Source organism: Larus michahellis, chromosome 2 (assembly GCF_964199755.1).
Source record: "Larus michahellis chromosome 2, bLarMic1.1, whole genome shotgun sequence".
Taxonomy (NCBI): Eukaryota; Metazoa; Chordata; class Aves; order Charadriiformes; family Laridae; genus Larus; species Larus michahellis.
The window spans coordinates 78230352-78250239 of record NC_133897.1 but is presented as its reverse complement, the minus strand read 5'-3'; the positions used below and the strand labels follow the sequence as shown (position 1 = coordinate 78250239).

Here is a 19888-nt window from a genome sequence, read left to right as displayed (position 1 = left end):
AGGGGAGCAGAGCCCTCAGGTGCGTGGCAGCACCAGATCCCCAGCTGCAGGGCTCTGCTGCATCGTCCACGGCCTGGGAAACCCTCAGCCAAAGGGCAACCTCCCTGTTTTCCCTGTTTCTACTAACCGTAGCTAGTATCGCAGATCTTTTCACAAGAAAGAAATCCTTACCTTTTGACCTTTGCCTGCACTTTTGGCTTAGAACACAGTTCCCCATAGACTTGGCCAGCAGTGCTGCCCCAGGTTCACAGTGCAGAACCGCAAGCATTAGATTTGCCCCGCTACTGAAAACAACACATACGAATCGAGTTGGTAGCGAATAAGGACTTTATTCTAAGATGTGAGCTGAAGCAATGAGCATATGAAGCAACGACTACTAGAAAAAAAGGGAAAAACACGTAAAATATTTGTATCGTACCAGTTCAGTTTGAACACAAAAGTCCCTTTCAGTAAAATGTACGCACAGGCCAAAAGCATATGCAGAAGCTCTGAAAGTCACCTAGAGCAGTGCTTTTAATGTCTAAGAAAGAAGTCTCCCCTATCAAAATCTTTAAGCCAGGAAAAACACTTCAAGTAGCAAAGAACACAAAAGTTAAAATGATGTGTTAATTCTGCTTGGCACTGTGGAGAAGACGGGGGATAATATATCCCAAAAAGAGTATGCATCTTTAAGATGTATAAATTCAAAGTCCCTAGAACACAAGTCTGCTGCCAGACCAAGTACCATTTTTTCTTCCTCATTTAGAAATTCAAGCAAAGTATGTCTGTTAAACATCGGGAGATCGCGTTCTGGAGTTAAAGCTAGTAAGATGACACGGTCTGCTCGCCAGCGAGGAAATTTCACCGACACGCATACCCAACAGACCTCTTCATCTTTATAACAGCACCCTACCATTAAAAGCTGCAAATTGCATCAAATTATACTTCTGTAAAATTTTTGAAAACGATCGTTAAACCAAGTTATTTCCCTGACTGTCTTAATATGGGAGGCCAAATGCTGCTCTCCTTGACGTCTCCCTTCACATTCATTCCTGTAGCCCTGGAAGGAAGCTGTGAGTGCACACGGAGAGCAGGGCTGGCTATGGACAAGTAAGAGGTGGTAGTTATTTTAACCTGGCTCACACGTGTGACACCAAAAAAGGGATAGCAGGACCACTTATGTGCTATTTTCAAGGTCTGCCAGCTTAATTCTAATGCATACATATATATAGGTGTGTCTGTATATATATATATAAAAACCATAGTGGCTTTCAATTATAAGAGAAATGCAATTTATTTTTAAACCTGCTCTTCGGGACTCTAGAATTTTAGCGGTTAATCCACTAAATCCACAGGTAATATCAGCTGAATGGTCACTTTTCTTAACACAGTACCATAAACACATCAGCTTAAAAACTGCTATTATGGGGGCTAATCCAATAACAACAGTGGCAGCAACAAAATTCATTGTCAGGACAAATGTCAGTCAGGCATTAAAAAAATATGTCTCTCAAGAATTGCATTGTTTTTAAAAAATACACTGAAATATTCTATACAAGAATATAGGCATCACACTTATGAATCTAAATTTATAACAACTTACATGTATTATTAACCATTTACGTTTGCTACCCACCTATAGTAGGTACAGTTTCAAATTGGGAACACCGCAAATTTATGTACCTTCCCTGAGATCAGTAATCCAAAATAAATAGCCCTGCAAATGTAACACTGTAAACTCTGGATTTAAGTCTTCGGTAAGAATCAGTCCTCAAAACCCAAGGAGAACATCAAGCAAACGTAAACATAGCAATCATTTCGTCAGTTTTGAGTTATTCTCAGCGACAGTGGAACCCTATGTGAGATGTAGCATCCAAACGTTGAAGACGTGTCATTTGTATCATACAATATGGTTGTCCTAGTTCACTTTCCTATCATTGAACCCCTGAACACATCCAGCTGTGATGTGGATCTCCAAATTGCGACCCAGATCCGCTCCTCCACTCTGCACAATCTTTACAGTGCCTTTAAAAACACTCTTTCTGAGGATCTTATTCTTGAATAGAGGAATGGCGAATGGATCTGTGATAATCCTCTGGACTAGTCACAAGTTCTGGTAAATCATAGCCTCTCAGAAGATGTCCACTGTTTTGTTGAGCAAAGTAATACAGCTGCCTGGCAAACATTGGTTCAACCTTAGGAACAGACAAAATGTTAATCAGACATGTGACACAATTTCATGCTCCTCATCTTAGTTATTTACGGTGGGTTTAAGTTAAAAACAAGGCAGGACAAAACAGTTCTGCTTACCAGAATGGGAAAACGAGTTCAGTGGTCTCACTAACCTCTGTTTTAAGCTAGGCTTTGCCCGTTCTGCTGCCAAGTGCCTTGCCAACTGCACACACTCCTTTACCTCCACAGCCTTTGCTTAGAAGGGCCCGTACCAGTGAGACAAATGATGTATTAGCAATTGCAGGCCCTCAGCCAGCCCCTGGGTCTGAGCAACGTCTACAGGCCAGGCATGGCCGCGGCCACTCAGCATGTTCAAATGCACACGCAAAGTGCCGAAAGTCTCGTCTGCGTTGCATAATACTTTGAGGACTTATCTTGAAATGCTGGAGCCCTCAGGTAGACTGAGATACGCCGCCAAAGGACTGTGTTCGAAATTAGACTTCAATCTAACACCAATGTTACTCTTGTTTCTGTTCATTCGAGCTCTGATGAGAAATCTGTTCAACCACTACGAGGGATTTGTATGATTTAAGGCTGCCTTCACTTCTGTCTCTTCAGAAACCACCGTTCCTCCTCAGGGCTTTGGGTTCTGACTGCAGATATTCAAGTTGCGCACTGAGAACACCTGAAGCTCTGCTTACTCTCGGGGGACAGACAAGGTTGAACACCCCTTCTCCACAACCCTCTCCTGCTGGTCAGCCAGCTCCTCTATGTTAAGACACGGGCACCATTTTGGAGGAAAAATAAGCTGTCTGTGCGTCCCGCCTCTGGGAAGGGAGAGAGCCAGAAGGGATCGCTGCCTTGGAGCAGCCCCACAGATCCCCCTTCTCTTCCTCTCATCAGCATTCAGAGGCAGCTGAGCACCTCGCGTCCCACCATGGGGGAGACAAGAAGGCAGCAGGGTAGGTGAGCCTGATACCTCCTGGGGCATAGCTGTTTGTTGGCATGGTGGAGCCTCACCAGCCCAAGAGCCAGGAGAACCCAAGAAGTTGAGGAGCAACTGGTGAGGGGGAAACAAAGCTCTGGAAAGAGCAGGAGGTACAGGCTCACCAAAAAGCTGATAGGACAGGTGATGGAGAAAGGCATTGGAGAAGGGATACAAGGAAGGAGGGATGGATAACTTGGGATGGATTCGTGAGCTTCCAACCTCCCACCCCAGAGACTCGCTAAGCAGCGGTGTGGCAGTACAAAAGCCAGGGAGCTGAGCAGCGGACACAGCTTATGACAAAAGGTTGAATTGGGACCCATGCTACTACTGAAGGGGCTTTTGAAAAATTAAGAGAGACACCAGTTTTCTTCCCAAGGATGCAATAAGCTAAGGCCTGCCACTAATGTGTGCATTATCACCTCTCTTGTGGTTTTACGGGCCAATACAGCCAATTTAGAAAGTACCTGGTCTCAGTCTCTGTCATCACCCTCTCTCAGATAGCATCCCGAAACACTAGCTTTGAGTGTGTGCGAACTGTGGTCAGTCAGCCCATGAGCTTGCCAGCTACCTTAACCCCGAAGCTGCACAGGCAGCCCCTGCATCCCATTAAGGGCTGAGGTCCCTGAGACGCAGGCTGGGATTCTGGATCACCCCCAGGTGCAGCCATGGCGAAAGCACCACGTCCTGCACCAGCCTGGAAGCCCAAGGAGCTGCGCAACTGGGCTGGCAATAACAACACAGCCCAGCTCTTCCAGGGTACCTTTCAGCTTTAGGTTTTGAAGGGATTTGCAAGAGACCACTGATGCTCTACAGAGTGGGAAATCAGGTGCTCTGCCCTACTGATGGCTGCCAGTCAGTCCTTGGCAGATCTGGATCAACCCGTGGTCTGGATAGTGCTGCATTTTCAAGCATTTATTACCTCCCTCACAGCCTACGCGAGGTAGAAAAGCCTGACTGGCAGATTGATATCCTCCAAGGAGTATGTTTCTTTTAGGTAAGGCAGAAGTCCTACTTACATGGGCTGTAATTAGTTTCCTCTGCCTCTGCGGATCTGGAAATTCCTCCCCAAAGCACAGAGCGACCTGGTATCTCGGCAGCGGGCGTCCATGGTGAGCAAAGGCTTGCAGCTCTGGGAAGAGAGAAAGGAGCATGCTGTGGGTTAACCCTGGCAGGCAGGGAAGAACCACACAGCCGCTTGCTCGCTCCCGCCACTGCGATGGGGGAGAAAATCGGAAGGGCATAAGTGAGAAAACTTTTGGGCTGAGATAAAGACAGTTTAATAGGTAAAAAGAAAAAAAAAAAACACAAAACAAAACAAAGGAAAACAAGTGGTGCAAAAAGCAACCGTTCACCACCAGCTGACCAATGCCCAGCCAGTCCCCAGGCAACAGCAACCTCTGGCAAATTCCCCCCCCCCAAGTTTTACTGCTGACCATGAGGTCATACGGTAGAGAATATCCCTTTGGTCAACTTGGGTGAGCTGTCCTGGCCGTGTCCCCTTCCCACCTCTTGTCCACCCCAGCCTACTCACTGTGGGGGCAGAGTGAGAAATGGAGAAAGCCTTGACGCCGTGCAAGCACTGTTCAGCAATAGCTAAAACATCCCTGTGTTATCAGCACTGTTTCGATCACAGATCCAAAACACAGCACCACATCAGCTGCTAAGAAGAAAATTAACTCTGTCCCAGCCAAAACCAGTGCAGGCCAGCAAGAAAGACTTTGTGGATGGCTGAGCTCCCAACAGAGGACCATGGAGCACAGTGGGAGAAGATGAAGTAACTCCAGGGGAGGATGAGAGAGGTCAGGAAACGGACAAGAGGTAAGGAAGAGAAACTGAGTTTGGAGACGTTCCCACGGATTAGGGGGAGCTAGTTATAACACTGCAATTTTTCTGTTTGCCTTGCCTCACAAGTCATTTCATATGCACAAACTGGGATGTTTTCCAATTAGTATTTCTATTGGGCCTCGACAGCAGAAGCTGCTGGAGCAGACACTGGAAGTAGCCAGGACCCACTCAAGCGGACACCAAACAGCAGCACTGAAACCAATGGCTTAGTAGAGCCAGAGACTCAAAGTCCTGCCAGGCACGAAATTCAGCCTCAGCTAGACACAGTCATGGAGCCACTGTCATCACTGTGCCTAGCGGGGGCCGGGGAGGCACGGGAAGGTGAAGGACCTTATTTAAGCCATGCACTGAGCCAGCAAAAGAGCCTGCGTCTTCTGCGCTCCTGCACTCTATTCACTAACCCACACCCTTGCACAAAAGGAAAAGGTCAAATTATTGACCTATTATTGGAATAATAGGTCAACAGGTCAAATTATTGGCCTATTATTCCAATAGACAAAGTGTCCCCTACGAAAGATAGCGGGGGAGGCCTTTATAAGAGACTTCCGCTTGGACTAAAATCACTACATTGTGTTTTAGACACTGCATTTCCTTCCAGAAAAGAGAAAATTCCGTCTAATACAATATCCTTGTTCAAGTCGGCATTACATGCAGTATTGCTACACAGTTGATTGGTAAAGATTTAATTTTCATTTATAATTGTGTTCATGCTTTCTCGATAAAGTTGAAATTAATATTAAAACCAATGTCTTATAACGAAGCACCCCCTGCTATACAGGGAAAGGAGAGTCTCCAAACTTGGCACGACAAATGCACCTTTTCCCAAATACACAGTTGCCATTTCTACTCTAATCGCAAGCTTTTCAGACCAAGACATGAATTCGCTGGCTACCACAATAGCATCCCAGCCCTGGCTTGGGACTACTGGTCTTATTGGGAGGGTCAGTTATAAGGGTAAAACAACAGATCACTCGCTTAAAACACAGTAAAGAATAGTTCTCCCCAGAGGCTCCCCCCAAAATCCCCTAAAAGCACTGTGAACTTTTTGGAGGTATGCCAGGATAGAAGAGAGATTTTTCCATAGGACCCTCTGCGCTTCCCTCCTTGCTGCCACAGGACTGGGAAGGACAATCCACCCAAGGCCAGTCCAACGCCATGCTGCTAATGGGGAACTTCTGCCCCCTTCCTCTTTCCCCCCAGTTTTACTTGGCCTCAGCAATTCTCCAAATCCTGAATACCTGTGGGAGCACCACACAGCAGCCCATGGCATGGACCTGGAGAAGAAAGCCTTTTCTTTCCCACCAGCAGGATAACCAGGGATGGAGGTCAGCCTCACGCTTCTCCAAACCCCTCCACTCATTCCATCTCCCTTTCCAGGCCCAAGCGCTTCCTCCTGGGCTGCAGGGGTCCCCCTGTGCCTCCCCAAACCTTCCCCATCTCCTGCTACTCCGGCTCCAGCCTCCCCGCCTTTCTGCCAAGCCAACCCTCCTCTGGCTGCCGCCCTCACGCTCCCAAAGTCTCCCTCTATCCCCTTACTCTCCACCCAGCCCAGTTTACTGCATTGATTATGCAGTGCTCCCCAGAGACCATCCACCTGGTTTCTGATTTATTGCCCTTTCAGCCTTCTCAACAGTACAGGCTGCTCAACACGGGCCTCAATACTCCAGCGCAGTTGCATTGCAGGGTCCAGCTCCTCAACAGCACCCTAATAGCTGTGGTCCACACTAGTCCTGCTTCTGCCCCTTCCTTTGCTGTTCAGTATTTCCTCTCCTGGTAGAGGTTTCCTGCTTCTCTCCCCAAGGAAGCCCTGGTTTCCTAAAGGGGGAATCCCCAAGCTTGCCTGCGCTCTGGGATTTCAGTACATTCAATTAACATGCAGATGTGATACACACATGGGCAAGTCACTTACAAACCCAGCAGAGCAGCAACACATGCAAAAACTCACTTTGCACACACCACAGACGATGACTTCAACCACATGCTTGGGTTTGCGCAGGCATTGGTGCATAAGTAATTTAGGAGGGGGGAAAAAATAACTATTGCTTGAGCTTATCTTTGGGGTTAAGTGTCTAAAAAGAGATGTCCTGTCAACCGTTTGGAAGAACCCAGAATACATCTAAAAAACCACCCGAGAAAAGGGAAAGGGATTTCCAAAACCATCATCAGAGGCAGAGTTATACATCTTTAAATTAGCATGTGATTGAAGCCCAAGCCAATACCCTGACCTCAAATTCCCCTTTCTAACTGTCGATTTTCACATCCATATGAGATTTCTCTCTTCAAATGCATTTCTTGCTTGACCATTTTGCTAGGATGGTGCATCAAACTTGGAATATAAAGTAGGCTAAAGCTGTTGGTTTGGGTTTAGTGGTTGGGTTTTTTTAATTTTGCAAGGCATTATCCTCCTAAGAGACTCAGGCCAGTGCTAATGCCCTGTTCTAACAGGAAAACACACCAAACCATAGGCACTCTGTTCACCTGTTGCAATGCCACACACCTCAAAAAAAAGAGGACAACGTATTCCTGCCGCCCAAGTTGTCCTCTGCGGCAATGACCGGCTCCCACCAGTTTCTCTGGGTGGGATTGCTTTCCTACCTCTAACTGCTCAGAGAGTGCTGGGAAGCGGGGTTGAGGCTTTGCCTCTTCTCTCCATGGGCTAGCAGGAGAAGGAACCATCCTGAAGCGTGCCTTGGCCCTCTCTGTTACTGATGCTCCTAATGGCCCTGTGCAAAATGAGACTTTCCCACATTCCTCTGGAGAGATAATGTACTTCCATGCTTGGAGCCATCTGAAAACTCCAGAATTTGTGAAATCCTTTTCACACCACCAGATATCTTTTAAACACTGGCACAGACTGAAAATAAGGCTTTCTACTGAAATCCATGCTGATATTTGTATACTCTGAGCAAGATCTCAGGCTCACTCTGGGTCAGGTTGAGAGCAGCACGAGTGCAAACCACAGACCTGCCCAGGATCTACACCAGCAGATCCAAGATCAGGATCCACTTTCCTCTGTCCCTCAATACGTGGAAAGACTATTTTGTTAGGTGCCTCCTTACGCTTCTGAAAGAGATGTGAGGTTTGGGGAGTCACCAGCCGAGCATCGGTTCACTCCTGCTGGTTTGTGTAGGGGCATTGAATGTGCACTGAGAGCAGAATTAGACAGGATTATTCAGGAGTTAACTACCCCTTGACAGGGCTTGCCCACAAGAAGGAGCGAGGGGTAATTCTTACTGTAACTTGTCAGGTAATATGAAAAGAGCACTCCCGTAAAGCTGATGTGGGGAGCGACCGGGTGACATCTGCGGAAACAATGTCAAAACCATAGTGGGAATTACCTGCTAAAAACTGCTGAGTATCAAAGAGCTTGCATGTTTGGTCCCGCTCCAGCTTGTTGGGTCGGTCACTGCAGAGCGCCAGAGGCCCATCCCAGTAGATCCTGCTTTGGCAAAGTCTCTTAGCGTAGAGGCCATCAGGTGCCATCCACAGTATTACTCCTCGTTCCAGGTGGTTCAGTAGTTTTTCTATGTTCTTCCTCTGGCCATTATCCTCTGGATAAGGGAAGATAACTTGCTCCAGGCTGCTGACCTCGTAACTTTGGCCATGGGATATCCTACAACCTTCAGGACTGGAAGTCGTCACCTCCTTTACCAGTATTTCACGGTAATATAAGCAGATGTGGAGCCGACAATCTACAGGGGGGCAAACAAAAAAAAAGAATCACTGTGATACATTAGTACAAATGGTTTATGTTTCAGATCTGTACTAAGGCCAAGAGACAAGTTTGCATGAGATTTCTGAGCCTAGTTGTCACCACCACCCAGAAGACAGGCTCACATTAGCAAAAATCATCTAAAGACTATAAATACTAAAACTTTTGGGGCACAGTAGCATTAATACGCTCTCATTTTATTATGAGGGCTACTGATGTGGGAATTTGGTAGGAACTAACGTCCCGCAAACTTCACGCTTCTGTTTAAAAGGAAAAGTCTGCACACAGAAAGTTGTTGTTTGTCACATTTTCCAAGTTCACATCACAATTAAACCCACCAGCGCAGCACACTTCCTCAGATTTAATCAGGAAGTAGCTGTGTTTCTCCCCAGATTTTGCATAAAAGAGGCTTCTGCACGGGGGCCCTGCGAACTTGCACTCGGCTGCCTGAAGAGAAGCGACTGCTGGCTCCAGCTCCAACGGGGCTGCACCTGAAACCCCCAGCCTTACTTTCAAATGGCCATTGGACCAACTCGTCTGACCCCTAAGAACTCACACAGCACTGAATATATATACATATATATGTGTGTGTGTAAAAAAAATACATGTGTGGGTATATAATATAGGTTTATATATATATATATATACAAACACACACACATACATATATACATACATACAGACCCTGATTCAGGAGAGCGATCCTGCTCCAGAAACCCACCGAGCGTCACGTTACAGGTTTATCCCTTACTTCTGAGAAAAGCACATTCCCACACCTTTTCCCAGAGTCGCTCAGAAAGTCCCCCAGCATTTGGGCATCCGCAAACCTGGCTGAAATAACTTCCCTTTTCTTTCCCAAATGTCTTTTTTTCCACCAGGAATAGTGAAGCAGAGCAAACCAGATGGCACCAGCAGGAGCACAGATAACACCAGCTTTTGTGGAGGCTCCTCCCAAATGAAAATCTGAGCTAAAAGTCACTGAGACAACCCCAAAATTTCCAGCCTCCCCTGGGAAGGCCTGATTTGGTGGCTCACCAAAGCAACCCAGCACTAAAACTGTGATCCAGCAAAGCACTTCCATTAACTTTAACCACCTCCATCCCTCGGAGGTGGGGCTACAAGTGCGTAAGTATCCTGGAAAACAGAAGCTTAAGCCCATATACCAAATTCATTTATTAAAGAGGTTTCTTTCTTTTTTTTTTTCTTCTTTTTCCTTTACATCAGAAAGGAGAGACAATGCCAGGGCAAGTCAGAGGTGGGAGTCTCTTGTCAAGCTCCCCAAAAAGCCCGGGGGGTTACGGACCTTACCTGACAGGGCGAGGGCTTCACCAGACCTTATGCTTGGCTCAATCGGGATGCCAGGAGTCTGGGACTCAGGAGGGGCACAAGCATAAAAGGTTCCTGTCACCTGACAACCTGTTTTCACAAACAAAAGTCAGTGCCAGCTGCCTAAAACCTAAAAGAAAAGCTCGGGCAGAGATCACAGCGATGCAAAAGCAAGTTTTTCTGGGCCCCAACAGGAACTCTCTTTCTTCCCCCCTTCTTCTTAAAAAGGTCTTCTTTCTCAATTTTTCCAGGTATGCTAACTCTACCAATCTCTCCAGATGTTATTTGGGATGTATTTTCATCTGGGTCTGCATGAAATACTCCCCTGGCATTTCAGTTTTCCCCCTAGTACTTTTTCCTTACCTAAGGTGTTATTCTATTACAGAAATAATTAACATTTTAAACTAGACTATAGTGCTCTTAAAAGTTGCCTGCACAAAATAATCCACTCAGTATAGGGAATTTTACTACAGACAGGTAAAACAATAAAGCTGGAATTAACACTGTTTAAAAAGCAGGTAAAGAACGTAGTGGAGCAGGAGATTACTAGGGTTTTATTACCAGGAGTACTATTAGACTGTTCCAAGAGATGCCTATCAGTAAGTGGATTATAACACAGGCAATTTATGATTTCCTTTGTTTCTTAATGTCAGTGAAAGTCTCCAGGGGATGATGCAAGTGACTTGCAGACAAGCGCACGCTACCTTTCCCAACGGCAGAACCCACCACGATCAGGAGCTGGAGCGATGCAGATACAAAACGCCCGCATCTTAGACCCCAACGAGAAACCCAATACCAGCCACTAACAACTGTCTCCAAATTCAGCAAAGCGCCCAAACGTGTGTTTAACTACCGCAGAGGACACACTTCAGGGCAGGGTTCATTCAGCTTGCTACCTTGATTTTTTTATTAGCTCAACTAGAAGCAAAGGACTTTCCCTAATAATTCTGATATACTACCAGCAAAAGTTGCAGTGCACCACTAAGCATTTACTTTTTAGCAGACCCAAAGAAACAGAAGCTTATTTCTCTGCACCAAAACCTCTAGAGAACTGTCCTCTGACAATGTAATATCTGCTCTAAGAAGTCCTTCCTCCCTTCCCATCCTTTCCTGCCCTTCTGAACCAGCTGCTTCTCCTCACGAAGCAAATGCCTACGTCCTCAGGTGAGTTATCCTGCAAGGGTCTACGGCACACAGTTCCCTTTCTCTTATATTTTATCCCCTGCAGGCTTCACCATTGCCCATTTTCACAATTCAGGCTTTTTCCTAAGGATGCAGTGCTTGGGAAGCCGTGATTATGTTAGGCTCTGGTACTGTGAGATCTTCGGGGAAGGGAACATCCCTTTATTCTGTTTCTGCTGTACCAGCCCCAAGAGAGACTCAATCCATGACAAGTTGTCCCATTGCCACAGCACTAAAATAAAGTAATAATTTCAGCTTTCCTCTCGGGAGAATAATGCCATTCTAATCCACAAGGCTGGAGGGAAAAACCTCACTGATGTGTGCCTCAAAAGGTCCAAAATCAGAAAGCAAAGCTAAACAACACATATTCCCGTTTGAGTTTTTGGGGGGGTGGTTGGTTGCTTTTTTATTGCTCAGGGCTTTTGAGACAGCTGAGGACTTTTGGGGGCTAACTTGTGATCAACTCAGAGGACTTCCACAGCCCACACACCGCACGTATGATGGCAGCGAAAGCAAGAGCTAGGACAAAGGCTCTTGCCACGGGCTGTCTTTGAAGGGAGCCCAGCACTCCTCTCCAGCCCCTTCTGCTGATTCCAATGAAAGCCAAGAATGAAAAAACCCTGAAATCTGCGGTCTTCCTAGGTGACCAGCCTCAGCCAGCAACCCTAAACGGCAGCATCTTACCATTTTCACAGCCGGGCCCTTGCCAGTGATGACTGCGAGCTGCGAAGGGGACGCTGGGGCACTGGTAGGGGATGTCAGGATGCGGCTGCTCTGGGGCAAACTCCCTCCAGTTCCGTTCGTGGGGCACCATGTAGTTTGGTACCTAATGCAATTCAACGAGATATGCTTTTACTCGGCAGCTGTCACAGCTAATGCTCTGTGTTGCACCAACGTTTCGCATTCCAGCTCCTTGATTTCCTCTGCCAAAGCTGGCGGAGGTCTAAGCATTGCCCAGGCTACGCGAATGGCACTTTGCCACCACCACCAATGAGGCTTTCAAATGAACTTCTCACCACTGGTGTAAATAATAAGCGGGGTGGAATAACAAAAGGCAGTCCAAGCAGCGCTGGTAAATGTCTGCTTGGAAGAGCAAGGCTTCGTTGGGTGCTCACATTCTGGCATCAAGAGAATGGCAGCGCGCTAATATCTATGGCCCAACAGCAAAGAGCTATTACTCAGGGATAAACGACACCAAGGGAAATCAACCGCCCTGTGGCCTCATGTGACATTAGAAAAGCTGCTTCTCGATTTCTCAGTTTTCATAATAAAGTTTCTTCCCAGAGAGAACTGGAGAGCCACGCCAGCAAAGACAGAGGCAGCGCAGAAATGATGCTGCTCCAGGTACAAGCACCAGAAGAAAAGCACAACTAACGTCATACCTGAGATGGTAGTGAAGTGTAAGGAGACGTTATTGGAAAGGGATGGTTCATCATTAACGGTTGCTCCTCCATGCTGATCTGTTTTGCACCTATGTTCACCACAGGGATGAAAATAAATGATGTCAACCACATCTTAGGGAAATCTCAAAATGGCACACTGAAGACAAACCCGTACAACCTGCCTTTGAACAAGCAGAGGACTAAAATGCCCTCCAGCGCCTGTTTAGGGCAGGATTCCCAGCTCTCCCTTGCAGGCAGCTCCAGGAGGCAGTCTCTCCCCAGACGTCCCCAGGGAAGTGCTGCCCAGCCGTACCCCGTGTGCCACGATGCTGTCCCCAGACCCTGCCAAGCCTTTGCCTCCCCCCTGGCACCACGGGTTTCTTGGAGAGCAGGGTCTGCCCCCAGCTTCTGCCAAGGAGGCTGCAGGCTGGGCATCCCTCACCCCCGGCTCTTCCCCCCGCAGCAGTTACCTGCTGTCCTGCTCAAAACACTTCTGCTCTTCCCTGTATTCAAAATCTAGATCCAGCAAGCAATTTTTTTTATTTTTTTTTGCCCGTCCCTCGAGCCACGTGCTTGGCTCTCGCTACACAGAACAGGCAGGGAGGCTCCAGCTAAAAGAGCGATTCCTCCCGCGATGTGCAGGGTGCCTGTCTGCATCTTCTGCAAGGGCTCCCTTTCAACACCGCGGCTCGAACGCCAGCAAGCCTCCTGCAGACCCAGCCTCTTAAGTCATCAGAACAAGCTGCACTTGAGCCCTGTATTTTGGCTCCTTAAAAGACTTAAAAAGACTGTGTGGCCAGTCCAGAAAAGCACGCTTCAGTCCTCATGTGCTTACAATGAGGCATATTCACACGCTGTTACACAGCGAATTTGAGATGCTTTACCTTTCTTCGCTCCTTCTGGCACTATTCTGTACACTTTATAGGGATCTGAGATGTCCAGCTGGCTTCTCTCCACCAGTTCTTCAAAGTCATTGCTCTTGTTCAAAGCGCACCTTAATCTTGTCTTCCAGGTAGGGGGATCTGGTTTATCAATGCCCTCTCTGAACTTTCCTTTAAAAAGAGCCCAGGCCTAGAAACATTTCAGATAATCAAAAGAACAAGAAAAAAAAAAAAAGAAAAAAAAAAAAGAAAAAAAAAAGGAAAAGAATCAACTACAAGGTACAAGTCCACAATGCTTGAAACAGCATATATCTGTGTGCTCATATGTGCATGAATCTACTCCCTACAGATCGACGCTGACAAAAAAACAGCATGGTAAGGTAGGAAAAACAGTTTATCAGACACAAGGAAAGGGAGAAAATGATCCAAGACGAATGTGGAAACAGACGTGCTCCAGTCCCACAAGCATTTAGCTCCACACAGAGAAGTGCGAAAGGGCGGGCTGTCTCATCCCGCAAACACAGGGGACACTGGGGCACAGCCAGGGCCACCAAGCAGGCAGCCGGCGGCAATGGGCACCCAGCAGGGCCATCCTGCAGAGGCAGGTGGCAAGGTCAGGACGGCGAGGGGCCACTGCAGAGCCTCCGGGCATCCCCCCTGCCCCATCTGTGTCCCACAACCCCGACCGCGGGCTGAGCCCTACCTTGAAGAGGGCAGCATCCTCCTCGCGGTTGTAGTCCTGCTTGCCGGCGTGCTTCCAAGGGATGCGGAAGATGCTCTTCTCGTCATTCTCCCACACCAGCCCTGGGTACTTGCCACTGTCTATCTGGTCAATCAGCCACTGGCGGAGTTTCCCGTTGCCGCAGCTCACCGAGTTCATCCCGCACTCGCCTGGCTCCAAGTTCATGCCACTCGTGTCGGGGGTCAGGCGGGGGGTTTTGGGGTGTCTCACCGAGCCCACTTCTCTGCACACACCCAAGCACCGGCTCTCTGGGGGGCTGCGGAGGAGGGGGAGAGGGGCGGGATGGGGGGATAGGAAAACCCACAGGTCAGGCACCAGCTGAAGTCCCTGCGTAGAGCCCCACCAGCAGTCCCCGCTGCCACATGTATCATGCCGAACGGCAGCTACGGCGTGCAGGGGGGGCCCCAGGGAGCCCGGGAAACACGGTACAGAGCCTCAGGAAACGAGGCACAGCCCCCTGTGGCCCTCCCCAGGCACCGCTCATGCTGCAGACTTTGACAGACTTCCCCCCGTCCCGACACTGTTTTGCATGAACGCACACGGGTTGTTGAAATTCTCATTGCAAGTGACTCAAGGCACGAAGCCCTTGTCCTGCTCAGACTTCAACTGGGGTTTTACTTCTTAACCAAAAAAAAGAAAAAATTACATTAAAATGTATTTGCATATGACCGTGCACATATGTAATGTTAGGCACATGCACACAATTTGGAAGGCTTCACATGCAGTCATGATTTATACGGCATCTAACTGTAACACCAAAGTAGTTTTCACAAGCTCACTAAAGCAAGACACATTTGAACACATGATGTCCTATACATATCTACCCCTCCAACTGCTCCCAACGTGCGTACATAGTAACATTCAAATCTATACATTGCAAACACCTAAAAGTGGCAAGACAGCAACCTATGGAACCTGGCACAAGGGCACTGTCCCCAGAGATGCGGGAACTTGCAGCCAGCCACGCAGAGCCCTAGCCACACGCAGAGGTGCACGCATGGACTGTGAGCAACGTGGCTCTGCAGCGACGGGCACCTGCTGCTAAGGTCCTAACGTGACGACACCAACACGAGTGATGGGGACCCAGTATCAGGTTTGTCTCCCCGATCTAAAAAGTGCTTCAATGCCCCAAAGCTTGGTCTGGTGGCTTTTTCCCGCCTCGTTGTGCTAAGTGATACAGTGATTCTTCACTCAGAGTCTTTGCCTCTACACACAGGGAGACCTTCAGAGACCCCTTGCCGGACGGGTGCACACTACTGTGGGCAGACGGGCAGCCCTGTCACCCCTTACACCCCTCCTCAGACGGCAGCATCCCCCCAGACACCAAACCCGGTCCCCCACCTTCTCCCCTGGGTGCAATGTGCCTAGGGGGCTGGCTGGGGCCGCGGCTCCCCCGCGACTGGCCCGCTGATGCCTGCACAAAACCCCCAGAAAGTCCTTCCCGTGCAAAAACCCCCAAAAAGTCCTTTCCCCCTCTTAGACGGAGTATGAAGTGCATCCCCCCAACCTGTTCCCGCGACCCTCCCCCGGGGCACAGGGAACCGGCAGCACCGGGGGCCGGTGGGCGCCTTCACCTCGGGAGCAGATAATGGGGCGGGTATTATTCTTTTTGCTTTAAATCAGGGGAGAAAAAAAAAATTTAAAAAAGAAAAAAAAAAAAAAAAGGCCAAACGGCTGGCTCATGGTGCCGACAGCACCTGGAGAAGCCCAGATGGGTCACAGCCGAGGCGTCCGCACCCCCTACCCCCGTCTCCCTCCCCGGCCCGTCGGGTCCGGCGGCGGGGCTGCTGTGCCCGGGGCGGGGCGGGCGGAGCGCTGCGGCGGCTCGGCGGGGCGGGGGGCGAGCCGGGGCCGGGGGGAAAGGGGTCTCCGGGGCCGCCGTCGCTTACCTCTGTCGCGGCGCTGGGAGCGGGCAGGGGCCGCCGGCTGCCGGGGCGGCTGCTGAGACGGCGCGCACCGCGACTGGGCCGGCGGCACCGGGAAGTTTCTTTATATGATGGAGGGCGTCGTGCCCGGGCGAGGGGGGGCGGGGGGGGGGGGGGGGGAGAGGCGGTCCCCGGCCCGGAGGTGGAGCCGACGGAGGGGAGCGGGGACTTTGCGAGCTGGAAAACATCTGAGGGAGTGACACATCCCCATTGCTGGTAAACACACGCCGCGGGGCGGGGGGGAGGGGGGGGGCGCGCAGCCCGGCGCCCTCTCTGCGTCCGCGTTGGTTTTTTTTAAAAATCTATACAGACAGACATATACATAAATAGCATGGGGAAACTCCTACCTATGGTAGCCGGGCGGCTTTTACTGTAAAAGACCCATATAGCTACACCCACCAGAAACGTGCTAGACGGCGCCGGCCGGGCCCCCCGGGCGGCTCGGGGAGACGGCGGGGGCATCCGCCCGCCCACCCACCCACGGACCCACGCCGCGTCAGGGGCCGGTACCCGCTGTCCGCACCCCCTGCGACCCAGCCCGGCTTTGCCCGGGCCGCCGAGCCGGCATCGCGGAGCGGGGGATGTGAAATTCCCTCTTCCGAGGCGAGGGCTCGCCGTCGGGTTTGGGACTTGGGCTGTCTCCCCAGGGGGCAGCAGCCCGTAAGGTGTGAAATGGGGGACAAGGTTGGGGGCAGCAGCGGCGCCGGGACCCGCAGGCAACGAGCCCCGACGGGGCGGCAGCAGCCGGAGCTGGGGGCAGCCGCCAGCCCCGGCCGGGAGCGGCTCCCGCCCCGCCGAGCCCAGGGGATGCTGCCCCGGGAAAGCCCGTCTTTAAGTACCGGCGGCGGAGCCGGGGCTGGGCGGTGGGGAACCCACTCGCAAAGTCCCCTGCCCTAACGTGGTGGGAGCCGGGGGGGGAGTACGAAGGAGCGAGGTCCAGGCTCGCATGAAAGTCTTTCTTACCGCCTTTTGGGTTTCAAACACGTGTTTCATGCCACGGCACTTTCTTGTTGTTGTTCTAACGTCTCCAACACATCTCCACATCCTTTCTGCTGTAACGTATCAGATCAAAAAACTAGTCATCGCGCGCTGTGCTGGCAGGCCGCCGGTGCAGAGGGTAACACGCAGAGTTTAGGATATTAATTGCAAATCTTCAACGCCATCTTCTGAAATTTAAATGTAATTATCGCCACGTTTTGAGGGAGAAGCGAGAAGTGCAGGCGTTTTTAGATATCGGCTTTGTAACACACCATCCATCCTCTAAAAAAAGAGTTGGCAGTCCCCGTCCAAAATCTTTTCAGTCACGAGTTAAGGCACCTTCAAAACATTAAAATACGTCTTTGAGATTGGAGGTGACTGCCATGATAAATCAAGAGGAGCAACCACAGCTTTACCAAAAGGCGTCTGAAAGGCTTTCTAAAAATCCAATTTCGATTCCTAGGGGCAAGACTGTGTGGTACTCAGGGCGCCAACTTAAGCATAAAACCATCTTGAAATATATCACTATAAAATGAACACTTCTAATGCCTTTTCTCTTTTGCAGCTTTTAAGACAGCAAATTCTGGGCCAGCATGAAACATGCAGATTTGATCTGCATTAGGTCAAACCCTTCAGGGGAAAAAAAACCAAAACATCTTTCTCAAATACTGGAGAATATTTTGGAAAAAAAAAAATAGTTGTTCTTGTCCAAAGAAATCCATGTATAGATAGAGACGTAGACGAGTTACACATTCAGACAGTACATATGTGGGAAATTACCTGGCTGGGTGGTTGGTTGCTGTATTTGTGCAGCAAGAATTCTATTAGAAAACCCTCTCTGGTTGCCTAAATTTGCGAGGGGATGCGTAAAGCCAGACCCCCCTACATGCACACTTGGCCTTTGCAAATAAGTCTTCTCATGAGTAAGACACGCTAATCTCATTAGCTTTGCTGACTTCGTTACTCGGGGTTTCTGGAAGCCAGCCATTTCCATTTAAGATGGCGAAAAGAAATGTAGGACTACTGTTACGGTCTGTACAATAGAAAAATCTGATAAATTTTTCTTTTATTATTACACCACATTATTATATATTACACCACAGACACCAACTGTGGTGTCTGCATTAAATGCTGCAGCAGCGTGCCAGTAAACTTTGATTTGGTGTATTCTGCATATGTGAAGAGACGATTCCTCCCTAACCTGCATTGCCGGTGACCTGACCGCTTACAGAACCTCAAGCCTGTTTATCTTTTTCTAGTGATTTCCACGCAGTTGTGAGTGCCTGACCTTTCAAACCTTACCCAAAAAGCCCCACTAGCTTCATGGAAGTTTTCTGTGCCAGTGACCAGTTGAAGTCGTCCTGTGAACATGCTCTTGCTGCTGTATAACCACGGCAGTCGCCACTGGGCCCCCTGGTTTTCACACTCTTAAGGTCACACTGACTAAAGGCATGCCAGGAAAAGTGACTGTTTCTTCTCAACAGTCGCTCACAAGCCCTCAGAGCATAGAAAGCTGGGCTTCTGCTTTCACCGAACCCCTCTGAAGTCCCAGCTGAGTCACCTGGGAATTGCACCCAAGGCAGAAAAGCAAAGAGAGACGCCAGCTCAGGCCAGCTGCTGGCAGCTCGCTGAAATGGGTCCCTACGGAAAGGTCCAGTGCTCGGCCAAAGGGCACAAGCATTAAATGCTCTTACGCTCAGGAGGCTGCCCTTGCTCTTGCTCTCCTGAGTGCAAAGGCTCTCCCCTCTCCCTAAAAAAACAGCAGGCGAACCCAGTCTCTAAGCCAGAGGGACCTGTCGGAAATATGCCGGAGGCAATATGGCTGGCAGCAGAGGCCCTTTGAGGATGGCCACTCATTCAGGGGCTCAGCCCGGTGCCACGAAATCCCCTCAGGCACTGGCGCAGGGGGAGTTCCTCCGGGCAGAAGAGGAACCTGCCGAGGGCAAGCGAGGGGCACCCGCTCCCTCGCGCTGCTCCTGCCTGGGCTGAGGGGGCTGCACTGGTTGCTCTGGCCGACCGTCTGCCTGCCGCTCTGGTGGGAATGGGCTTGTGATGGCCGGTGGTGGTGGACAGTAAAGGTTGGGCCCCCACTGCACTCACTGCAGCCCAGAGCAGACCCACCGGTGAGCAGGAGCGCGGCAGGGAGTCAGGTCCTTCCCCAGCGGTCCAGCTCTAGTCTCGGGTGAAAAACCTGACCAGGGCTCTTCAGGAACCCAGCAAAAGCTTGTGTTGAAGCCCTTGACAAATGCCATTAGCAAATGCGTTTTCAGAAGTAGATTAAGCCCCTAAATCATCGAATAGTTTGGGTTGGAAGGGACCTTAAAGATGATCTAGTTCCAACCCCCCTGCCATGGGCAGGGACACCTCCCACTAGACCAGGCTGCTCAAAGCCCCATCCAGCCTGGCCTTGAACACCTCCAGGCATGGGGCTGGTGGTTTCAAAAAGCCCAGCTATTTGTCTACATGTTTAGCTGCCCCAAAACCCCTTTCCTGAGTTGGAGGTGTTTGAAGAGCTCAAGGCCTTGCTGTTGGCACCAGTTTCCACTGGATGCCTTCTTCTCTCAGAGGTCTTCACAAATCCCTGGTGTGTCACTCGCACAGCAGAAAAACCTCCGTGGATGGTATTGACGGAATTCAGAGACACTGTGGAAATTTGCATCGGATTCCCAATTACTTTGATTTATTTCAGCAAAGCACCTGCTCTGTAAGCAGTATAACATGATCCACAACAGGCGATTTTAGGCATCCTCTGTTGTGGTAACTTCGGGTGTCATAA

The 19888-nt window shown here is 49.7% G+C and overlaps 1 protein-coding gene across 1 annotated transcript; it reads right to left on the bottom strand.

Moving 5' to 3' along the window:
- Window positions 1-311: 311 nt before the first annotated feature.
- Window positions 312-16171, bottom strand: IRF4 (interferon regulatory factor 4). The gene is made up of 9 exons (XM_074576067.1): window positions 16099-16171; window positions 14171-14465; window positions 13471-13657; window positions 12587-12675; window positions 11889-12030; window positions 10005-10112; window positions 8323-8676; window positions 4156-4268; window positions 312-2174 (listed from the first exon to the last, which is right to left on the bottom strand). Exons 2-9 carry the CDS (start codon window positions 14372-14374, stop codon window positions 2031-2033), a joined length of 1341 nt encoding a protein of 446 aa, XP_074432168.1. The 5' UTR covers window positions 14375-14465; window positions 16099-16171; the 3' UTR covers window positions 312-2030.
- Between the last annotated feature and the right edge of the window lie 3717 nt (window positions 16172-19888).

What these genes read in the sequence shown, in the direction of transcription:
- IRF4 (XM_074576067.1), bottom strand. Translation starts at nt 14,374, where the DNA reads ATGAACTTGGAGCCAGGCGAGTGCGGGATGAACTCGGTGAGCTGCGGC. An exon ending in TACTCAGCAGTTTTTAGCAG is followed by an intron (nt 4,269 to 8,322) that starts GTAATTCCCACT and finishes CTCTCTTCCCAG; the next exon opens with AGCTGCAAGCCTTTGCTCAC. An exon ending in GGAAACTAATTACAGCCCAT is followed by an intron (nt 2,175 to 4,155) that starts GTAAGTAGGACT and finishes TCTGTTCCTAAG; the next exon opens with GTTGAACCAATGTTTGCCAG.